The sequence below is a fragment of the Solanum lycopersicum genome, chromosome 9 (genome assembly GCF_036512215.1).
Source record: "Solanum lycopersicum chromosome 9, SLM_r2.1".
NCBI classification, from domain to species: Eukaryota; Viridiplantae; Streptophyta; class Magnoliopsida; order Solanales; family Solanaceae; genus Solanum; species Solanum lycopersicum.
The window spans coordinates 6,174,957-6,199,634 of record NC_090808.1 but is presented as its reverse complement, the minus strand read 5'-3'; the positions used below and the strand labels follow the sequence as shown (position 1 = coordinate 6,199,634).

At 34.9% G+C, this 24,678-nt stretch overlaps 1 protein-coding gene across 2 annotated transcripts; it reads left to right on the top strand.

Moving 5' to 3' along the window:
- Positions 1-17,241: 17,241 nt before the first annotated feature.
- LOC101253925 (uncharacterized) lies at positions 17,242-24,285 on the top strand. Of its 2 annotated transcripts, none has more exons than XM_010327497.4 (3): positions 17,242-17,389; positions 17,774-18,035; positions 22,864-24,285. In XM_010327497.4, exons 2-3 carry the CDS (start codon positions 17,814-17,816, stop codon positions 23,998-24,000), a joined length of 1,359 nt encoding a protein of 452 aa, XP_010325799.1. In that variant the 5' UTR covers positions 17,242-17,389; positions 17,774-17,813; the 3' UTR covers positions 24,001-24,285. The 2 variants fall into 2 exon arrangements, with proteins under 2 accessions (XP_010325799.1, XP_004246341.1); XM_004246293.5 differs by lacking the exon at positions 17,242-17,389 and adding an exon at positions 17,392-17,546.
- Positions 24,286-24,678: the final 393 nt, after the last annotated feature.

Sequence of the window (24,678 nt, the reverse complement as noted above, 5' to 3'; positions counted from 1 at the left end):
ATCCGTTACAACATTCGCCTTCCCCGGATGATACAAAATAGTGATGTCGTAGTCCTTCAGTAGTTCCATCCATCTCCTCTGTCTCAAGTTCAAATCTTTCTGAGTAAAGACATACTGTAGGCTACGATGATCCGTATAGACCTCACACTTAACCTCATATAAATAGTGTCTCCATTGCTTTAATGCAAACACTACCGCCGGTAATTCCAAATCATGAGTTGGATAGTTACGTTCATGCACTTTTAATTGTCTTGAAGCATAAGCAATCACATTCTTCTCTTGCATTAGCACTGCACCCAAACCCGAATAGGATGCATCACAATAGACAATGAAATTCTTACCTTCCACTGGCAAGGTGAGAATTGGTGCAGTAGTCAACAGAGTCTTGAGCTTCTGAAAGTTTTCCTCACACTCATCCGACCATACAAATGGGACATTTTGCTTAGTCAAGTTCGTCAGTTGGGAAGCAATGGAAGATAATCCCTTGACAAATCGGCGGTAATATCTAGCTAAACCAACAAAGCTCCTTATTTCTGACACATTAGTAGGTCTTACCCAATTCTTCACTGTCTCAATCTTAGAAGGATCCACCATCACTCCATCCTTAGAAACCACGTGCCCCAAGAAGGACACTGCATCTAGCTAATACTCACACTTAGAGAACTTGGCATAAAGCTTTTTCTCCCTCAACATTTCCAATACCATTCTCAAATGCTCCTCATGTTCCTCCTTACTTTTAGAGTATATCAGTATGTCATCAATAAATACGATCACAAAGAGATCCAGATATAGCTTAAAAATCCCATTCATCAAGCTCATGAAAGCAGCAGGGGCATTCGTAAGACCAAAAGACATCACTACAAATTTGTAATGCCCCTACCTGGTTCTAAAAGCAGTCTTTGGCACATCCGCTGCCCGTATTTTCAATTGATGATAACCGGATCTTAAGTCGATCTTAGAGAAGACACAAGCACCTTGTAACTGATCGAACAAGTCATTAATGCGAGGAAGAGGATACTTGTTCTTTATGGTTACCTTGTTTAGTTGTCTGTAGTCTATGCACATTCGAAAACTCCCATCCTTCTTCTTCACAAATAAAACCGGAGCACCCCAAGAAGATGCACTTGTTCTAATGAAGCCTTTGTTCAACAACTCTTGAAGTTAGGCTTTTAACTCTCTTAACTCCGCGGGAGCCATTCTATAAGGGGGTATAGAAATGGGGAGAGTACCCGGTTTAAGATCGATATAGAAGTCAATATCCCTATCTGGTGGCATACCAAGAAGATCTGCAGGGAACACATCCAGAAACTCACTGACCACCGAAACCGACTCAATCGAAGGTACTTGGGTAGTGTCATCCTTGAGATGTGCCAAGAAAGCTAAACACCCTTTACTAACCATTTTCTTAGCACGAAGAAAGGAGATGATATGCACCAGATTGGAAGTGTAGTCACCCTCCCACACTAACGGATCTGTCCCAGGCTTGGCTAACGTCACCGTTTTAGCATTACAATCCAAGATCACAAATTGCGGAGAAAGCCAAGTCATACCCAGAATTACATCAAAATCAACCATTTCTAAGATAACCAAATCTACATAAGTGTTGCTCCCCACAAAGTTCACCAAACAAGACCTATATACCTTTTCAACTACCACAGACTCACCCACCGGAGTAGAAACACGAATAGGCATATCAAGTAATTCACAATGTAAATTTAGACCATTAGCAAATGCGGAAGATACATATGAAAATGTAGAGCCAGGGTCAAACAATACAAAAGCCATGCAATCACAAACTGAAAGATTACCTGTGAGGACACCATCTGATGTCTCCGCTTCTGACCGCCCAGGGAAAGCGTAACAATGGGCCCTCTCGTTTGTTTGTCCGTTGCCCCTACCATGTTGTGATGTAGTTCCTCCAGTTTGCCCATCACCCCCACCGTTTTGGTGACCACCATTACTTCAACCACCGCGTCCTCCAGAATGACGGCCTCTTCCATAACCACCTCTACCTCTAACATTTGGAGGTCTGTAACTCTGTTTTGGACAATTCCTCCTAATATGTCCAGTCTCCCCACATCCATAACACTCTCTTGATTCAAGCATAGGTCTTTCAGAGAAGTGTTGACCGGTGGTCCCCCAACTACAGTCTGTAGTGAAGACTGAATTGGTCGGACTGAGTAACCTCCTGAACCCTGTCCTCTAGAGTAAGAACCATCAAACTCACCTCTCTTTCGAAACCTTTTTGATGTAGTTGCCATGGTGAAGTCATCTGGCTTCACTCCCTCTACCTCTATCACGAAGTCTACCACTTCTTGAAAAGATTTCGCTGTAGCCGCTACCTGTAAGGCTGAAATCCGCAACTCTGATCTCAACCCCTTCACAAAACGGCGAATCCGCTCTTGTAGACTGAAAAAAAGTTGGGTGGCATATCTGGATAGTGCATGAAACTTAGCCTCATATGCATTGACCTTCATCCTACCTTGCTCTAGGCTCAAGAACTCATCTCTTTTCCTGTCCCTCAAAGTCCTGGGGATATACTTCTCCATAAACAAGCTAGAGAATGAGGCCTAGGTCATAGGTGGTGCCTCAGTTGGTTGACACTCAACATGTGACCGCCACCACATTTTGGTGTTCCCTTGAAACTGATAACTCACGAACTCAACACCAAACCGTTTTACTATACCCATCTTGTGTAGTAGCTCATGACAGTCAACCAGAAAATCGTAAGCATCCTCAAATTCAGCACCCTTGAAGACTGGAGGTTTCAATTTCAAGAACTTACTGAAAAGTTCATGCTGATCATTTGTCATTATAGGCCAGTAGTCAGACGTGGAAACGTGTCTATGTCCAATGAGGCATCCATACGATGAGACATAGTGGCTGCATGTATTACCTCTGAAACTGGAGGTGTTGGTGCAGAAAACACTGGAGGTGCCTGACCCTGATCAGACAACCCACTAAGATAAGCGAGAACCTGATTGATCATCTCTGGGTAGGTTGGGGTGGTAATTCCTCATTCTGTACTTGTTCATTTTCCCCATCCTCCCCTTCTACTACTACTTCTTCAGTCGATGGAGGAGTCACCGCCCTAGTATCAGATGGGCTAGGTGCTCGTCCCCTTCCTCTAGAGGACGTCCTCCCACGACCTCTTCCACGACCTCTTGCCGCTACTCTTCCTCGAGCTACAGCCCCAGTGGCTGGCTCAGACGCTTCTTGTCTTGCCGATGTTGGTGTTGGCGCAGTCGTTGCTCTAGTTTTAACCATCCGCGAAATAGAGTGAAGATGGTCAGATATCAATTTGTATCACATAGATACCAATTGGATCCAAGTAATAGCACGAAAGAAAGAAAGAATGGAATTTTTCCTAAAGTCTTATAGCCTCTCAAAGAAAAGTAAAGGCGACCCCCTACCATTCCTTAAGACTCTACTAGACTCGTTCTTATGTGATGAGACCAACGAACCTAATGCTCTGATACCAAGTTTGTCATGACCCAAATCGGGCCGCGACTGGCACCCACACTTACCCTCCTGTGTGAGCGAACCAACCAATCTAAACCGTAATATTTCAATATAATATCAACATAAAGTAATGCGGAAGACTTAAACTCATTAATAAAAACCAATTCAATAACTATTATTTCCCAAAATCTGAAAGTCATCATCACAAGAACATCTATGATCAAAGTACTAAACTAAGAGTATTTTAAAAAGCTAATACAAGTAAAATCTAGTCCATGCCGGAACTTCAAGGCATCAAGACATGAAGAGGAAGATCCAGTCAAAGCTAGAAGCATTAGCTCACCCTGATATCCAGAATAATGAAGACTGGCTAGAGTTGCGGTTGAGTTCAAGACGATGGCACGTTTGCTGCACTCCACAAATAACAAAGAAGAAAACATAAAAGTAGGGGGTCAGTACAAACACAAGTACTGAGTAGGTATCATCGGCCAACTCAAAATAGAAAACAGTATATACCAAGTAATATCATAAAATCAACTATGATACTCAACATGTAGCATTTACAATTACCATAACCCTTGGTTACAACACCAAGCTCATCAATGAAGACTCACGCCTCCTCATCATACTCATTTGGGATTTAGGTTCATTAGATTGAGTATATTAACATCTTTCAAGATTCATTATCTTTATTCCTCTCGTGTCGGTACGTGACACTCCGCTCCTCAATATACTATCCTGGTGTCAGAACGTGACACTCTGATCCTCATTCTATCCTGGTACCGGAACGTGGCACCCGATCCATATACTATCCTGGTGTCAGAACGTGACACTCCGATCCTCATTCTATCCTGGTACCGGAACGTGGCACCAGATCCATATTTTATACTGGTGTCGGAATGTGACACTCTGATCCTCATTCTATCCTGGCGTCGGAACGTGACACTCCGATCCTCATTCTATCCTGGTACCGGAACGTGGCACCCGATCCATATTCTATCCTGGTGTCGGAACGTGACACTCCGATCCTCATTCTATCCTGGTACCGGAACGTGGCACCCGATCCATATTCTATCCTGGTGTCAGAACGTGACACTCCGATCCTCATATACTATCCTGGTACCGGAACGTGGCACCCGATCCCCTAATCTCCTTCTATCAATTCATCAAGCCTTCTTTCTTACCAAGGCATCATCAATCTCATTATTTTAGTTCATCACGCCTTCTTTTATACCAAGGCCTCATCATTAACAAAGATATTAGGGTTTTTCAAGATTTGGGATTCAATAACTTCATCATGCTTATATAATCACAATTATATAATTACATTCATGCAAGCATACAAGTAAGCACATAGCAGGGTTTACAATATTATCAATACATATCATTCGCTATTAAGAGTTTACTACGAATATCATAAGAGAAACCATAACCTACCTCCACCGAAGATTTCGTGATCAAGCAAGCAATTCCTCAAGATCTTTGCTCTTCTTCTCTCCCTGTTCGTTCGTTTTCTCCCTCTCTTGTGCTTTCAAATTTTCTTATTCAAACCCTCTTTCTTTTACCCTAATTAGCATATAATTAAGAATAAAAGGTGGTAATAATAACCCACAATTTAACTCAAGGTTACCTCTTTTATCCCCCAAGAAATTGAGTTATTAATGTAAACCCACGAAATAAATAATTATAGCAGGAATAGTCCAAAACGCCCCGTTAAAACTTAACCAGAAATCCGACTCCGACTGGGATTACGCAACCTGTGACGGCCCGTCGCGCCTGCGACGGTTCGTCATGCAGGTTCGTCAGAGACTCGATTTCCTTAAGGAGTCTGTGACGGTCCGTCGTACCTACGACGGTCCGTCCTGCACTTCTGTCACGACATTCAGAGAATCGTTCCCTGTACCAAATTCTCAAGAGTTGAAGTGTTTTGAAACGGTGGATCACGAGGGTTCGTGGTGCCTGTGACGATCCGTTCTGCAGGTCCGTCACAGAGTTCAGAGAGTCGATTTCAGCACCCAAATTTCAGAATTTCTAAATGTTTTTAGACGAGACACCCTCGACGGTCCGTCGTGCCCATGACGTTCCGTCGTGGGTTCCGTCGTCTCAGCCTGTTTTTCCAGAAATAAAATCTATTGCTCAAAACGACTAAACAGGTCGTTACAGAAGCTATGCTATTCTGTTGCGATATTTGAGTCATATGTTGCTAAATATGACTTTTCTGTTGTGAAAAATAAATCACATGTTGCTACATTTTTTAGTTATATCACATGTAGCAACATATGATTATTCTGTTGCGAGATATAAGTCATATGTTGCTACATATGACTGTTCTGTTATGAAAATAAATCACATGTTGCTACATTTTTTAGTTATATCATATGTAGCAATATATGACTATTCTGTTGCGAGATGTAAGTCATATGTTGCTACATATGACCGTTCCGTTGTGAAAATAAATCACATCTTGCTACATATGACTATAATATGTTATAATAGTCAACTGTTGCTATAACAATATGTTGAAAACGCGAATACAAATTATTGAAAAAATTATAGGTACCCAGTTCAGATGATAATAAATTGATTTTAAATAACTATTAATTGTACTTACCCGAAACAATGGTGTATAACACTTATGTAGTAATTCCAATTGAATAAAATGAAATTTGGTCCACCAGTTACCGATTAGGTAAAAAACTGATTCAAGAAGAAGAAAGCATAAGCACTACCAGCGAAAACCCGCAATGTACGAAAATAAGAAAAAGAAAAAGAAGAAGAAGAAGAGGAAGATGAATAGAGCAGAAAGAAAGGAAAGCAAGCAAGCAAAGGCGAGAGCAGAAGAAGAAGAAGAGGACGAATACGACGGCTGGAGGCGGGGGAAGAAGCTTTTATTTCCTCTTTTGGCTCGATATTTCCCACCAAAATTGGTTAAATTAGGTTTGCTATAGTCAATTTACCATTTTACTCCTCATTTAATTCCCAACAAAAGTTGGTTAAATTAGATTGTAAAATTACCCTTTTACCCTTCATTTAAATCAGTGGATCAAACTGTCAATTTATAAACTTGAGGACAACTCCACAATCATTAATCATTAATCACATAATTGTCACCTACACCCAATACTTAAGACTTATGTCACCACCCATTTGTTTTGAAACCTTAATGTCACTTTTTTTTAAAAAAAAATCCCTAAATTCGTTGTCAAATACTTATAACTTAGAACTTCCATCACTTTATTAAAATTTATCAAAAAATTATGAAATTTCGCACAAAGCATATGCAATTCATACTATTCTCTTAAAAATGAATTCTCTAATTGTTACTTGTTGGAAATGGCCTCCGATTTATTTATATTTTTAGCCCCTTATTGTTGTTAAAAAAAATAATGTTATGACGATGTGATTCTACGAGGAGACATGATCTGCTCTTCTCCTTTACACAGTGAATGGAGCTTGAGCTTCATTTTACACCATCTTCACCTTGCAAAATCATAATGTTGTTAGATCAATAATTTTTTCGGGGCAAACTGATAATCAAGATTCAACTATTCTGGTCTCTAGTCCTCTAGTTTCGTTTTCCATTATTTGAAGTAAAAGTCTCTTATCGACACTACTTTGTACATATTCAATGAGAAGAAAACATTTCAACTGATAATTTTTTTATATCAAATCAAATAAAAAGTAAATAAAAACAAAACTACTAATTAAAACGAAGACAATGCATATTGTTGTCGCTAAAAGTATTTACAATATTTTATTTTAAATGTATGTAGAATGAATAAAAGGGGGTGATTTAGGGAGTTTTGGTGAGATTAGTGTGAACTGTACATGTTTCTGAGAAGAATTTGTTAGTTTTTGACAAATTTTAACAAAAGGATGAAAGTTGTCAGATTTTAAATAATTGAGGGATGTTTTTTGTTAAGAATAATATTTTGAGAATGTTGTTTAAGTTAGAGGTATAGTTTGGAAATGTTTTTAGCCAAAAACTCGTTAATAGAGATTTGAATGTAATTCGGTGGTAGCTATTTGAGGGCTTAATTGGGAAAAAAATCATTCATTTCAATAAGAAATATATTAGGGAAATTAAGCAAATACCTCTAAAAATAAAATAATTTATGGTCATATATCCCTTTATATTCATATCCCATCAAATAATTACAATATATATTCATTAACTAATTTTGCTTAGTTGGTGCTAAATCAGTATCATATATTGTATTAATATTTATTCTGAAATTACTTATTAGTCAATGATACTATAAGAGTATGTCATTGACTAATGAGCAATTTCTGAACAAGAAACTTTAATAATACCATTACTTGGATGAGCGTCTTTTAATAAATAAATTTCCGATCTTAGTTATATATTTATTTATTACCATTTATAGCAATATTACTGAAACACCTCGAAAATCTAATGATCTAAGCTAGAGCCTAACACGTATTCTAGTAGCCTAATGAAGTTAAAATGTAAAGTTAGGATCCTAAAACAACTTCCCTAACATAGTACTAGGGTTTTCATGCATAAACGTCAAGACATGGACCCTCAAGGATCCTTGAGGAGAACCCAATAGAAGACCCCAAAGTCGTTAAAACAACACCTAACTACGATTAGGCACCCACGAGTCATGGGTGGATCCACGCTCTGTGGTTGGTAAGTCGTGGGTCGATACTTATTCTCCCCAATCTTTTCCCCACTTTCCCCCATTTTGAACCAAATGACGAATAAACAGCACGGGGCATGACCCCATCCACAGTCCGTGATTGGGGTCTGTAGGTCACCCCTGAAGCTGCCCAAATTTCAGCCAAGGCTTGGTCAAAGCCACAAATTCCAAAACGTATTATATTAGTGTGGGGTCATTTAAATTCATTATTTTTGACCTATATAAGTATATCCAAGTTATTAACCAACTTTTTCTAAGTCCTCACAACGCACAAACTCAAACTTAACGAACTCTACTTTTCTATAATATCTCTCTCTCTCTCTAGACTCTATTGAAAACCATAGAAAAGGTGAGGCTTAGGGTTCAAGATCCAATCTTATCACTCCAATTTTGTAAAAAAAACACGAATCAAGGTATGGGAGCCTTGATTCATGGAGCAGTTTTCTCCATGGAGCCCTTCAACTCTTTAATTTCGAATTTGTAGATTCTTCAAGTACTAGAGTTTTTAATCTAGCCATAGGTTCTTCCTAAAATCAATTTCAATGGGTCAATTGTCTTATACTATGGTTGATTTATTGTTTAATGGTGATTTTTATAGAAAATTTCCCATGAACCATGTACTCCCATGACTCCAATTTCATGAATTGTGATAGGTGCATTGGTGCAAGATGAATACTATGAATTGTGTTTATGATAATTTAGTATTTGAATCTCAATTCATTCATGACTCGTGTAGTAATTCTAGGTTTAATTCTAAGATATGATTAGGGGTGTGCAAAAATTGAATCGATTGATAAGTCAAACCGATAAAAGTGTTATTAGTTTATTGTTATTGGGATATTGGGTTAACGGGTTTTTAATGGTTTTATAAAAAAAATTATTGGGTTATCGATTCAGTATTAGTTTTTAATATTGGGTTATTGGATAAACCGATAACCCATTAACACTAGTAATTTACTACTCTTACTTGTACATAAATATTACTCCCTCCGTTACAAAAAGAGTGATCTGGTTTGACTTGACACAAAGTTTTCGAAAATAAAATATAGTTTTGAATCTTGTGGTCCTAAATTAAAGTTATGTCAAATGTACTAAATTTCAAGATATGTATGTATGTGTGTTAAGGTTGACTTTACTTATTACAAGTTATGAATATAAATCACTTCTTACTTATGTATGGATAAGGTAAAAGTAAGATATGCATGATGTTGGTCACCAAAATGTGATACTTAGCATTTGGTAGGGTTATGAGATCTTAGCAATACATTGCACTAGCATGGCCTTGGGTTGCTTATATGTTATTTGACTTATGTGTCTTCTAAGTGTATAATGACTTTTAAACTTGATAAATACACATTTTTCACGAAAATGTCCTTTTTTAATCATAATTCAAAGATTTTATGCATGCTTCCATACTCAATACTTTATATGCTAACCCATTTCTTCTATATTTACTTTGAGTGTAGGTTCGTGTTGTTGAGATGTATTTCATCCTTCAAGAGAAGCTTGGATTGACTATTCCCTAGGCTTGATGAGTCCTCAACTTTGAGGACAAGATGTCATCTTTTCTAGTTCTATTGTACTTCCTATTTTGAGACTTCATCGATGTAAAGGGCTTATGATCCTATTTGTACTCTCTATTGTATTAAATGGTGAATGAGATAAGTCTAGACTTTTATTTACGTTTATGAAAAAGAAGTAAACTTCGATTGTAAAATATTTCAATTTTTTCCATTATTCTATGTATTGATGTTATGATTATGTTAAGGGCCTGTATGAGACCCCTTCGTGGTCAAGTACATCATGTTACTTCTAGGGGTAACCCCGGATCGTGACAACTATGTTAAATCTGTAATATGTATTAAAAGTGAATTAAGTATGCAATATATATGTATTATAACTGTTTTTAAAAATATATTATGCTTGTTCGGTAAAAAGTTGACACATTGTATTAGTAGTGTATTAAAATGTGTGATAATGTATTATCCATAAAAAAAAACTTATATTATATATGAATAATAAATTATTCTTTGTTATACGAATTAAAAGTGTATTATAAATGTATTAAAGTGATCAAGTGAAAAAATGTTATTGTTATGAATTATTAATATTTCTTTGCTTATATTATATTTATTTACGTTATCCTAAAATATTTAGGCGTATATATATATATATATATATATATACAAATTTAGTATAAAGTTAAATGAAATATTAGTCTTAATGATATAAATATAGTATATGATATTGATTTACCACCAGCTATGTTTAGTATCAGTTAAGCAAAATTATCAGCCTTAATGATACTAATATATATGATATTAATTTAGTATCAGTTAAGCGAAAATTATCAGCCTTAATATGAGGTGTATAGACTGTAGTTAATTATGAGATAATGAGTATTTCAGGAATTACTTTGGTTTGGGTATGAAATTATAATTATTTTAGATTTTATGGCTCATTTATGTAGTTTAACCTAATATATTTCTAGAAAATTCATATATAAATATTAAAGCCTTCAAAAAGAACTTAGTCCATGGTGCTGGCCATTCCAACACGTTTTTAGATAGAGTTGGATAAGATTTTTCAAGCACGTTTTAAATTAAAGCTTATAAGCCTGGCCCATATAAGCATTTGGCCCTTAAGGCTTGATTGGGGTCGGGTCGGGGTCGACCCATGCACCAAAACTTTTTATTTGAGGTAACTTACAATAATCGCACTAGTATATAATCTAATTACTTAAATACACGTTATATTGTAATATTATAATTCTTAAAAGATTTTGGTACATCTAAATACATGTATCTCAGAATATATTGACTCAAAATTAGGTTAATTTGTTCTAGATACACTCTATCCAAGTAGATTCGCATGTATCTAGGATATATAGACAAATCTCACGTCTTCGCCTCCCTCCCATATTGTTTGTCACTCTTTTATCTCGATAGCATATCTGGTATGCGAGATACATGCTAATTACATTAGATTTTTTGCTAGTGTTATTGAAACAACACCATTGTTTGCCATATTTGATTTAAAAATCTTCTCATTTTTTTGATATTATAGAAATATAAGTTTGAAAAGAAAAAAAGTGAAAAATAAAAAAAGGGTTAGCCCGCCCCAGCCCTCGGCCTTTCTAGGGTTGCGTTGAGTTAAGCATTTTCAAGTTTTTCAAATAAAGGGTTGGTCCGTCCTAGCCCTTCAAATTCATTGACCCACGAGGCTTGAGCCGGGCGGGACTGAGCCGACTCTTTTTGACAACTCTAATAAATATTATATGTTTTTTTTATTATTGATAAGATGATAAAATCATTTAGTAAATAATATGATTTTCAATTTTTTTTGTTATAAGTTAAAATTCAAAATCTAATTGAAGCTCGACTGTAACTTTTCTTGTATTATATAGCTAACTCCTCTCTTGCTAAGCAAAGTTTCGATAAGAGGCCATGTACTTAGGAGTCGTTTGGTAGATGGATAGAGTTATGTAGGTATTAGTAGTCTTTTAGATATTAGTTATACATGTACTCCCTCCACTCCACATTAATTTAATTTTTGAGGCATTTTTCATTTTTCAAATTAACTTAATTGTTCAATTTTCAAGACTACTTTTAGAGTGTTCTTCCAATTTTACCCTTCATTAATTAGTATTGGAATTAATGATTAATTAATATTTAGTTATTTTAATCATAAATTTGACAATAATTAACAAGGGTAAAAATGGAAAACTAGGTTCAATTTATGTCTTAATCTACTTTTCTAAAAGGGTGTGAAATACCTCAAAAATTAAATTCATATAGAATGGTGCGAGTATTAGTTATGAAGGTTTTAGTTATACATGTATTAGTTCTATTCATGTATTAATTATGTAAGATTTAATTATATATGTATTAGTTATCATAAAAAAAACTCAATTTATTATAGGTATAGACATATCTAACAAATCATTTTGCAACAATATTGACTCGTTAATGTTTCAAGTGTTTTCAACAATACCAACTCACATTCTAACAATATATTAAACAACAACATATCTAAGAAATTCATGTTGCAACGGTTTTGATTTTCTAATGTTTCGAGTTTTTAAACAAGAACTATTTGATTTAAATTCACTTTTCATATTTAGAATTTGAGACCTACTTTTTCGAAGTAATATATTCACTTGGTATTAATTCAAAAAATACTATCATACAACAATAATTAATAATAATAACAACATATCAATGTTATCTCATAAAATGCAATCATAAATTGGGATCTAAATTTATGAAGATCTTATCACTACCTTGAAAGTAGAGAGATTGATACCTAAGACACTCGTCTCAAGGAAAAGACAAACCAAAATAATGAGAAATAACATAAATGTGAAATATCTATCAAATCATCCTAAATAATAGTCATTACTATCATACAAGCCAAATATATAAGTCAATAAAGTGAAGTACCAATGCATCTCTTCAAAGTTGTACCAATAGCATTTAAAATAGAGATAATTCTACAGAATGACAAACTAATAATATAAAATAAATATAGTAGCTATTGTTTGATTTATTTGTGTTCCATAGCTAACTGTTTGTCAGTCCCTCTCTCCCTCATATTCTCGCTCGCCACTCTCCCTCTCTCGCTCACTTCATGTCGCTCGCCTCTCTCGCCTCTCTCGCTCACTTCATGTCGCTCGTCTCTCTCGCTTTATACAATAGAATTATCTAAATTGTGTTTCTAATTGTATAAAACGAGAAAAAATTGTATATACACATGCAAATACATATATTTTTGTCCAATACACTTATAATTATACAATAAAAGTACTCCCCTGCCCAAGTCTCTTTTGCCTTTCTCTTTTTCTCATTTTATACAAATCCAAATTGTATATAATTTCTCTCTTTCTCGTTTTATATAATTCGATTCAATTGTATGTTCCCTGCCCAAGTCTCTTTTGCCTTTCTCTCTTTCTCATTTTATACAAATTTAAATAGTATATAATTTCTCTTTTTCTCGTTTTATACAATTCGATTCAATTGTATGTTCCCTGCCCAAGTCTCTTTTGCCTTTCTCTCTTTCTCGTTTTATACAAATTCAAATTGTATATAATCGTCCTATACACTTATGATTATATAATTCATTTTATACACTTCGTTTTATACAATTCTTTGCCCAAGTCTCTTTCTCTTTCTCGTTTTATACACTTTATCTTATATAATTTGCTTCAATTGTATATGTATAGCGAATTATACATATACATGTTTGTTATGAAACGCAATTATGCAAACTTTGTTATAACATACAAATACAAATTATGTGTTTGCTATATATGAAAGTTACCTTTTAAAATAAAACTAAACTATTGAGCCCTATTCACCAATAAATAAACACGTGTAATACACGTGTCCTATCTCCTCCTATTTTCATTGTATATTTTTAGTTCTTAGATCAATTTTTCATATTCTCCATCATTTTTTTCTTTTCTATTTTTCATTCTCTCCCTTCTCAATCTTGGCAAAGAAGGAGAATAAGAGCCTTAGAAATTGAGGTGTTGCCTTTTTAGAAAGGGAGAGCAAATTGATGAAAAATTTAGAGAAGAGTGATTTGACTTTCGAGATGGTGCATTGATAAATAAGGAATCAACATCTCATCAAAGAATAATTAAATTCAAAAACCGAAAGGAAAGCGTAGAAATTTGCCATTGGAATGAAACATTACCTATAAATTTATAGTCAAATGTGAAGTTTTGTCACCAAATTGATGCACCACCTCGAGAGTCAAATCACTCTTCTCTAATTTTGCCATCAATTTGCTCTTGCTCTCTAAATATGTAACACCTCCATTTCTAAGCCTCTTCTTCTTTCTCCTTCTCCACCAAGAGTGAGAATGGAGAGAACTAAAGTAAAATAATTGAAAATATAAGGAGGTAACACGCATATAGTACACATGTTTATTTACCAGTGAATAGGGTTCAATAGTGTAGTACAATTTTTTATGCTATTGGCACAATTTTGTAGAGATGTGTTGGCACTTCACCTTGTTGGCTTATATATGATGGTAATTGGTAAATAGTATGTTTTAAAGCTTATATTGCCATATTCTTTTGCTTAATTAACTTAGATGCTTAACTTTGCCATTGGCAGCCAGAACTTGGAGACATTATAGATAGGCTTGAAATATTGCAAAGATGTATATTAATTTAGAAGTGTAAAAATGAACTCAAACATAAGTAACCTGTTCAATTCATTCATAATTTTAAGGGTTGAGTTCAAAATTGTTTGAATAGGGTTCTATCTCAACTCATTCAAGTTTTAATCCATTTTAAGAGAATTCTCAATTGAGCCAATTTAATCTTTAATAACCTCATTTTAAAACTCTTTATTTGCATTAATATAGTGTATGTTCCTATATTAAAGGTAAAAATTACTATCTATTTAATATCTTTTATAATTTATCTATCCATTTGTAATATTTTTTTAAATATTTTCTTGAGTTGAATTCAAATTTTGGTTATAAAAATTAAATAACTACATTTTAAAATTATTAAAATTAAGCGACACAAATTGGGCGGGTCCTGACCCAAGTCAATTTTTAGCCCAATTGAGCCTAAAGTAAACCTCGACTGGTCATGATCGAATCCAATTTTTATACTAATCTATTTTAATATCTCAAATTTCAACTAAATCCACGCATTTGAAACCCTTAATGTAAATGTATTAGACGACTACTACATTAATTAACTTGATATTCTATGTTAAGACTTCAAATGGTCCTTATGAATATTTTCTTTAATAACTAATATATACTTTTTTGTTCTTTTAGTGAGTAGAATTAGAGGCGTCAAAAATGAACTCTAACATAGATGACCCGTTTAATTTGCTCCGAATTTTAAAAGTTGGGTTCAAAATAATTTGGATTAGGTTCAATCTCAACCTATTCAAGTCTAACCCAATTGAAGAGAATCCTCAATTGAGCGCAATTCAATTTTCAATTTCAATCCGTTATAAAACTTTTTATTAAGATATGTTCCTATATTTAAGGTATGAATTATTATCTATTTAACATCTTTTAGGATTTATCTATTAATTTTTTACCTTTTAACAAAAAATATTGAGCGAAAATCTAAATTGTGATTATAAAGTTCAATATCAATATGTTAAATTATTGAGATTAATCGGGTCAAATTGGGTGGTTCAAGACCCAACTCATTTTTTTAGCTCATTTGAGCCCAAAGTCAACTTGGGCAGGTCAAGACCCAACCTAATTTCAATTTCAACCCATTTTAATATTTTCATTTCAATCCAACCCACCCATTTGACACCCCTACATAAGATACACAATTATAAACCTTATCAATTTATCACAATTTTATTTATGCAAAAGTATGTTGAATAAATACCTAAGTTTACATTGAAAAACACCTTTCATATGAGAAAAGAAATGGTATTTCTTTTACATTAACAAAAGCGTATAGGAGAAAGGAATTACTTTCTCCATTTCACAAAGAATGACCTAGTTTAACTTGGCACGAAGTTTCAAAAAATAAAGAAGACTTTTGAATCTTGTGATCCTAAATTAAGGTTATGTCAAATGTACAAAATTGTTTTTTGATCTTGTGACCTTAAATATGTCACGTGGAAAGTTGAAAGTAAAATCTTACCAAAAAAGAAAAAAATCATTCTATTTTAAATGGAGAGAGTATATGTTATCGTGGGCACTATAAATTTCTAATCAATGAATTTTACAAAGTACAAAATTAGTTCTACCTAGGGGTGTCAAATGACCGGGTTAGGTTGAAATTGAAAATATTATAATGGGTGGAATAGAAATTGGGTTGGGTCTTGATCCACCCAAGTTTACTTTGGGTTCAAATGGGCTAAAAAATAACTTGAGTCTTGACCCGATTAATTTCAATAATTTAGCGTATTGATATTAAACTTTTATAATCACAATTTGAATTTTCGCTCAAGAACTTTTTGTTAAAAAATTAAGAAATTGATAGATAAATCCAAAAAGATGTTAAATAGATAATGATTCATACCTTTAATGTAGGAACATACCTTAATAAAAGAATTTAAAACGGGTTGAAATTGAAGATTGAATTGGGCACAATTGAGAATTCCCTTTAAATGGGTTGAGATTGAACCCAATTCAAATTATCTTGAGTCCAATCCTTAAAATTCTAGACGGGTTGGACGGATTACATATGTTTGAATTCATTTTAACACCTCTAATCTTACGCATCTATTTCTTTGAAGTATAAAATGTTGCACCTGTGCTCAAGCATGAGCCATACACCTCTAATAATATGATAAGACAATAATCGAGGTGTAAAAACATCATAGATACTAACCAAACTCAAAGGATAAAATATGTAAGAGTAATACCACCACAAATAGCATAGAAGAGTAAGCAAGATGCTTATATCTAACTAACTTCCTACCCTTAAACGTGATCTTCATAACTACCTATGGTCATCGTCGTGGTAAGCTAAAGTTATCTAACACTAAGTACCAATAAAAGTATTTCAAAAATTGATTACAAATTACACAGACTTGACGAAATGGTATGTCCCATAAAATTTTTACATTAGATCATTTGATCAAGGCCCAAATTGACCATGTCTACCTTAATTCATCAAACTTAAAATATGTTGATCATGACTCAATATTAATGCAATTTATTTCAATCCATCCAAATTCAATCAAACCAACAACATATTTAACAAATCCATTATGCAAAATAGTGTCTTGCTAATGTTTCAAGCTTTTTCACAACACCCATTTGATATAAACTCGCTTTTCATATTCGAGATTCTAAATCACTTCTTCAAAGCAATATACTTCAGTTACTGCAAATTGAAAATAAGTTATTGTACAATAACTAAAAAGAAAAAAGTCTGAATTACCTAATATCGAATACTGGTTAACTTTTTTTAAAAAAGTTAAACGTATTAAATAAAGACTATCAAATACAGAGTCTCGTAAAATTTCTTTGTTGGATCACCTAACCGAAGCCCAAATTCACCCGGTCTTAATCCATTAAACTTTTAACAAATTTAATCATGGCCCAATATAGGAATTTATTTAAACCCGCCCAAATTCAATCGAACCTTTCTATATAAATACCCTTTCTCCTCACCCCTAAACATCACTTCTCACCCCACAAAAAAAGAAGAGTTTGTAGAAATTTCTTCAAAAAAAAGCAAAACCAAAACCAAAAAAAAAATAAAAATAATAGAGGGGAGGGATTTGTCAAAGGCAACAGAGCAAAGCAACCAAAAGGTACACATACAATACATATTTGCTTTGTACTTTCATATCTATTTGTATGACAAAATAAATGAACTCATTGATGAGCACCTCCGCTATTAGGGTTAGGGTTAGGGTTTATCCTTTTTCCGGTGGAATTGCCGCTCCGGCGTCTGCCAATTTTGATCATGTACAGATCACTTCTAGTCATTTAATCTTAAAAAAAAATGATTTTTGAAAATGCATTTAACTGAATTTAATTTCAACTGAATTTAAGTTTTATATCTCTGTTTAATTCTGCTTAAAGTTAGTAACTGCAGTTGTTGATAGCCTAGATCTATTCATTCTGAATTTCAAAATTGATTATGCTTCGAGTTTGTGATAATCATTGTTATTGTTGTGCACGTTCAATTTCAGGGTTGAAATTAGGAAAACAGCAGTTGGTGTAAGTTGAAATATGACTGCATTGGGGGGTTTGAAGAAGGAGGGAGGAAGTGTAACTGAAGAACAAGGGAAGTTGGTGTTTGGGAGGTACTCTGATGCAGAAGTGCTGGCACGGTTGAAAAGACTTGCTCTGGATCCTTGTGATTCCGTAACACATCAGAAAGCAACGCCATTATGGAATCAGATGCTAAAAGTGCGAGAGGCGATGACTCTTTCTGATAGTGACATTTCATGGGTATGTGCCTTTTATGATGTTTCTATAGATATATTTACCTCTGTAATGGCTGTTTATTGTCTCGTCCTTGTGGAATTGGTTATATTTTGCTGATGAGTATATTTTTCCACCTTTAGATATAAGGAGACTAAGCTAAACATCAATGAACTTTACTGGAGTAATGGAGAGAAATAGTTCAAAACAGAACATAGCAATTAGTGTAACTGCAGCTGAATTATATGGAAATTACTTTAGTTAATGACTTAAATTTAAATGCTATCTGTTGTTTTATATAATCAAAAGATAATAATATGGTTCAATTATGTCGAAAATGAAGTAAAATTGTGATTAACATTGAAAAGTTCCAAATTGAGATCAATGCAAGTTGGATTACAGTAGATAATAGATCATTTTGGAAGTAGATTTTAGAGTAGATTCAGATTAGATCTCATCTTGATTTCCGAGTCTCCAAACAAACCCTCAAACTTGGAGTCTAGTTAAGTTGTGTCGCATAAAATTGGATGGACAAAATATTAATTTTAATCTAAAGAAACAAACATATTCTACATACATGTGTATCCCTGTGGCATACTCTGTCTCCAAATGAAAAGGATGTCTTGACAAAGACAGGGAAGAAGGATCAACAAGCCATGTCTCTCATCCATCAATGCTTGGATGATGACATGTTTGAGAAGTTGTCAGATGCAACCACCTCAAAGAAAGTTATGGAGATATTAGAAAATTCTCTCCAAGAAGTTATTAGAGTGAATAAGGTAAAACTTCAAACTCTATGGGGTGATTTTGAAGTTTTAAAAATGAAAGAAATCATAATTCGTTTAGAATTTTGGTTCAAGAGTGATGGTCAATTGTGAATCAATTAAGAAGATATCGGGAGAAAGTAGATGTGTGTGTGGTAGAAAAATCCTTTGTTGTGTAACATCGTTATTTGATTGTGTGTGTTTAAAAGAGTCCAAAGATTTAGATTCTATGAAGGTGGAGCAATCGAAAAATTCTTTACATGCCCACAAAGAAAACAACAAAAGAAGAACCACTATAGCAACTTCTCAAAACAAAGTATTCTTCCATGCGTATGGAGGTGAAAAAGCTATAGAGAAAATGGATATGGAAGAGTTTGTTGCACACATGGAATAGCAAGAAGCACTAGCAACATCTTCAACAATGAAGGGAGAAACCAACAACCATTTAGAGGTCGCTGACATGGACAATGAGAAAGAAAATAATGTGGCTATTATCAACATACCAATGAAATAAGGTATGACAACTCTAAATTGGAGTGCTACAACTGCAATAAAGTGTTATAAAGTGTTGGACATTACTCTTGGGAACGTCATAGTAATGTTGAAGAGAAATCTAACGTTGTTGGCGACAAGAAAGATGAGTGTAATATTGTTAATGTCCCAAAAAGAAAATGAAAAGAAGGATGATTGTTATTCGTGGTATCATGATGATGTGGCAAGCAACCATGTGTGGATGCAAAGACAAGTTTATGGAACTCACTAAGAACATGTCCTTTGGATACACTTCAAAGTCAAATTGAAGGGATAAGTATGATCCTAATCGCCTATAAAGATGGTGGCCACAAATTGATTAATGATGTTTACCATGTGCCAAAAAGTAAAGAATAGTATTTTGATGTTTGTGAGGCACTCTAATGCAAAACTTTTAGCTCATTTGAAAGTACTTGCTCTAGATCCTTATGATTCTGTATCACATCAGAAAGCTCTACCATAATGGAATCGGATGCTAAGAGTGCGAGATGCGATGGACTCTTTTTGAGAATGACGTTTCATGGGTATGCTCTTTTATAATGTTTCTATAAATATATTTACCTCTATAAGGGCTCTTTATTCTCTTGTCCTAGTAGAGTTGGTTATAGTCTTACACATATGTGTATCTTTTTCCACATTTAGAAATAAGTGGACTAAGCTACACCCTAGTGAACTGTGTTGGAGTAATGGAGAGAAATAGTTTAAAACAGTACACTATAGTTCATTTATGTTGCTAAATGAAGTAAAATTGTGATTCAACATTGAAAAGTTACCAAATTGAGATCAAATTTAGGTTGGATTATGATAGATAATATCATTTTAGAAGTAGATTTTAGAGTAGATTCTGATTAGATCTCATCTTGATTTTAGAGTCTCCAAACAAACCCTCAAACTTGAGTCTAGTTAACTTATGTCGCATAAAATTGGACGGACATAGTATCTCCAAGTAGTTGATATAGTGAACTTTGGGTAAAACTGAATTTCAGGGGCTGGTTCTGAAAATGAAATAAGCATAATCTGTTTTGGATTTTTCGTTCAAAAGTGATGGCAATTGTGAATCAATTTAGAAGATACGGGAGAAAGTAGACAATGTGCATGTGGTAGAAAAGGTGCTTTGCTTTTTAGCACCTAAATTTGATTATGGTGTGCTATTGAAGAACCTAAAGATTTGGACTAGATGACATCTTGAGCCAATGGGAAGTTCTTTACAAGCTTACGAAGAAAAGAACAAAAGGAGAAGAGAAGAGTTACTTCTTAAAACAAAGTATCCTTTAAAGATTAAGGAAGTGCAAAAGGACATACTCGTGGAAGAGTAAAAAGCATCAACAACGACTTTAACAATGAAGGGTGAAGCCAATAACCATTTAGAGGCCGTGATCTTAGACAATGAGGATGAAGATCACGTGGCTATTATCAAGGTAACAACGAAATAAGGTATAACAAATCTAAGATTGAGTGCTATAGCAACCATAAATTTTGGACATCACTCTTGAGAATGTCATGATAATGAAGATTAAAGCTAATTTTGTCGACGACAAAAAGGAAATAGATGAGTCCAACATTGTTAATGTCGGTCAAAAAAATATACAAGGATGATGTAGCTCGTAGTATCGTTATAATAGAGCTGCAACCATATGCCTGGATGCAAAGACAAGTTTGTAGAACTCACTAAGAAGGCAACGTGTAACGCGTCCGTCAGAGACACTTCAAAGGTACAAAGTGAAGGGATAGGTAGATCTTAATGTCTTGTACAAATAGTGGCCACAAATTGATTATCAGTGTTACTATGTGCCAAAGTTAGAGAAAAATACTTTTGAGTTTGGGCTAGATTCTTGAAAAAGGACATAATATGCATCTTTGACTTACAGATTCACGTGGAAAATTGATCGCAAAATTGCGTATGACAGAATAGTTTTTTTTTCTTTGAATCTTTAGACAATTGATGCAAAAGTGGTTGAAGGCTAATTGCAAGATGAATGTTGGTGTTGACACATGCGATTTGGGTATCTTGAATTTTGAAGCACACAAATCAATAGAAGAAAAGAACATGGTATATGAGATTCATTCAATCAACCATTCTAATTAGTTGTGTGAAACTTGTCTTCTTAGAAACAAGGAGGAGTTTTCCGAAAAGGCCACGTCAAGAGCAACCAAGCCATTTCAGCTTGTTCACACGATGTCTGTGGTCCAACCAATCCACCTTCTTTTGACAAAAATAATACATCTTGCTAAAGACTTGGGTTTATTGTTGAAGCAAAAATCCAAAGCATTTGTTGCTTTTAAAAGTTTCAAAGCACTTGTAGGAAAAAAACGGTTATGAAATTAAGCTTTAATTTCGGTCTCATGAATAGGTCCGATAGAGGAGACGAATTTTCTTCAAAAGAATTTAATGATTTATTTCGGTCTCATGAAATTGTTTGCCTTTCAACGATACCTTACTCAACCAAAAATGTTAGAAATCAAGCCCCCCCCCCCCCCCCCAAAGAAGTATGGAGCATAGGAAAGCCAAGTGTCAATACTTGATAATCTTTGGGAGCATAGATTGTGCTCGGAGAGCTAAACTTGACGATCCAAATGTCAAGTATGTTTGTTGGTTATGACACGAGGTCAAAATATACAACACAAGCAACAACAAGGTGGTGGTGAGTTGTGTGATTGAATTGATGAAGAAGCGACATGGAATTGGGAGGCTCAAGTAGAAAGAACATATGATTTTCTTCCATACTTTGGAGATGATGAAGAATAGGTGACCGTGATGACAATTTGTGTCTTCGCTGTATAGATAGATGCACATCTGCATCTGTAGTGTATGAGGCTAATACTGGTTCTCTTTGCCATGAAGTAGTTTGATTGAAACTTGTACTCCTAGTCATTATGCTTCATGGAGAGGCATTTAGTGAATCATGTGGATTTTGTATAAATTTCCTTGTAAATGAACGAATTATAGATGGATGAGCAAGCACATTTTTCAAATGGATTGCTGATGAACTTTTAAACAATTGTATGCAAATTCACATGTACCTTCCTTTCCCCCAGGCCCATTAAATTTTGTAAGTTTGTCACTTAGCGCTTGGACAGATGGCAAACAGAGTACTGACTGCATACTTGAACATAAATAGGAACTAGAACATACTTGAGGGTTCTACCTCCTTTTACCCATTGCATGGCACATCTTTGTGGTATCACTAATCATCAAGATCAATTCCATTTCGTGTTCTTAATGTATCATAAATCCTTAGTGAAATTTGAATATCCATGTTCTGGTGGTTGTCTTGACTTCTTTAAGTTTGAAATGGGATTTCTCTCGCTTTTAGAATAGCAAGCCCCCAGTGTGAGGCTCGTACGATGGGCTATTAGCTCAGTGGTAGAGCGCACCCCTGATAATTGCATTGTTGTGCCTGGGCTTGAGGGCTCTCAGCTACATGGATAGTTCAATGTGCTCATCGGCGCTTCAGGGCAATCCCCGGTTTAGTTGAAAAATTATGTTTTCAGGTGCTCTTTTTCCCATTTTGCTGTAATACTGTCTTACTAATAATATATAATCCTGATTCTTTTGACAGAGGAAAAGAAAACTTCGACAATTCGTCAAAGATCAATTAAGATCTCCTGGACTTCCAGCGGAGAAATCTAACCAGAAAAGGGCATCAAAACAAAGTAGAAGGCATATTTCTCATGCCTCCAGTATTTCATGCTTACTTGATTCAGGGAACTCTGCAAAAAGTTCTGGTCAAAAGGTTTTCTTGAGTTCACACAGTGCATGCAGTTCACTAAAAGTTGCGGACAATGTTCAAGAGCAGTTATCTTCAGGATTCTCCCACCACAATGATGCAACAGATTTTGTTCTTAAAGGTTTCTCTTCCTTAATTGATTCTGATGAGTCAGCAAATGGTTCAGACCTGTTGAGTCGTGTTAACCGGACTCCATCCGTCGCCTCCTTAGAAAACTTGGATGATGCAGTTCATAATTCAAGCTTGTTCTCTGTGGAAGGTTCAAGAAGCAAACCTCTACAACTGCCGCGGCAATCCCCCAGGTTGTTGAACTTCATTGGTGATCACCTTCAGAGATGTGTTATTCCAGTAGGTCCTCGTTTCCAAGCTGATGTTCCAGAGTGGACTGTCCCAGCAGACAAGGGTAACTCTGATTATGAAGCCAGTAACTCTGACAATTCAAAATGGTTAGGGACCAGAGTTTGGCCTACTGAGAATGAAGATTTGGAAGTGTCTTCTAGAGTAATTGGAAAGGGCAGACCTCACACTTGCTCTTGTCGTTCTCCAGGAACTGCTGTCTGTGTCAAACGCCACATTTCTGAGGAAAGGCTACGTCTACAACATGACCTTGGTCCTGCTTTCTTCAGTTGGAAATTTGATGAAATGGGGGAGCAAGTTTCTAAGGCATGGTCATCAAAGGAAGAAGCGACCTTCGAGTCACTGGTCAAAAGGAAACTACAACTAAATGGAAAGAAATTTCTGAAGCAAGCATTAAAGTTACTACCGCATAAGACCAGTGAAACCATTGTCAGCTATTACTTCAATGTTTTCATCCCCCGACAACTGAGCTTACAGAATAGATCATCCAATAAGTCGGTCAATATTAGTGATGATATTGCTGATGACATTAATGACATGTACATGCACAAACGAAGTGAAGGGCAGAAACCTGAGGGTGGGAAAAGTCAATACCTACGTCGGCTAATTTAGTCTCTGGTATACAATTACAGGTTTGGGATTACTGAAGGATTTGCTTCGTAGCATGATGGCTTACAGCGTTCGTGCTTACCTCCTCCAGGAATTTTGATGGGAGCGTGTTCCTTTCCGTACAAGTATGAAACTTTAATTATGTTAATATTAGTCGCTAAAGGTCATTTGTTCAGCCTCTTTTCCGTCTATGGCGTTAGTTCTCCATAGATTGAGTAATGGGATGTTCGAAGAGTATTATTCACTAGACTTGGCTGGTATCAAATGTTTTGTGATTATTGGGTTCAATTTCTGCTACTTATGTGGTTTACTCTAGCAGTACAATCGAATAGAAGATTATATTAGACTTTATTTAAGAATTGGATTTGCTATTTGCCATTGGCTAAACCCCTCTTTTCTTGAACATGTGAATTTAAGTTTGAATTTTATTAAGGTTGATTGGTAAAAAATTATGTAGTCCAAATGGATCCAGCCATCGCTTGGTCTTCATCTTTTCATTTCTTTCTTCAATTTTTGCTTTGGTTTTTTTCTCTAGGCTCGTTTGGTACTAGGGATAAGGAATATTAATCTTGAGATAGATTATAGGATGAGTTCATCTCATTTTTTGATTGGGATAAAATTGTGTTCAACTTATCCTCGGATTAGTTATTTGGGGATTGTAGTTTTTTTTTCCATCCCACA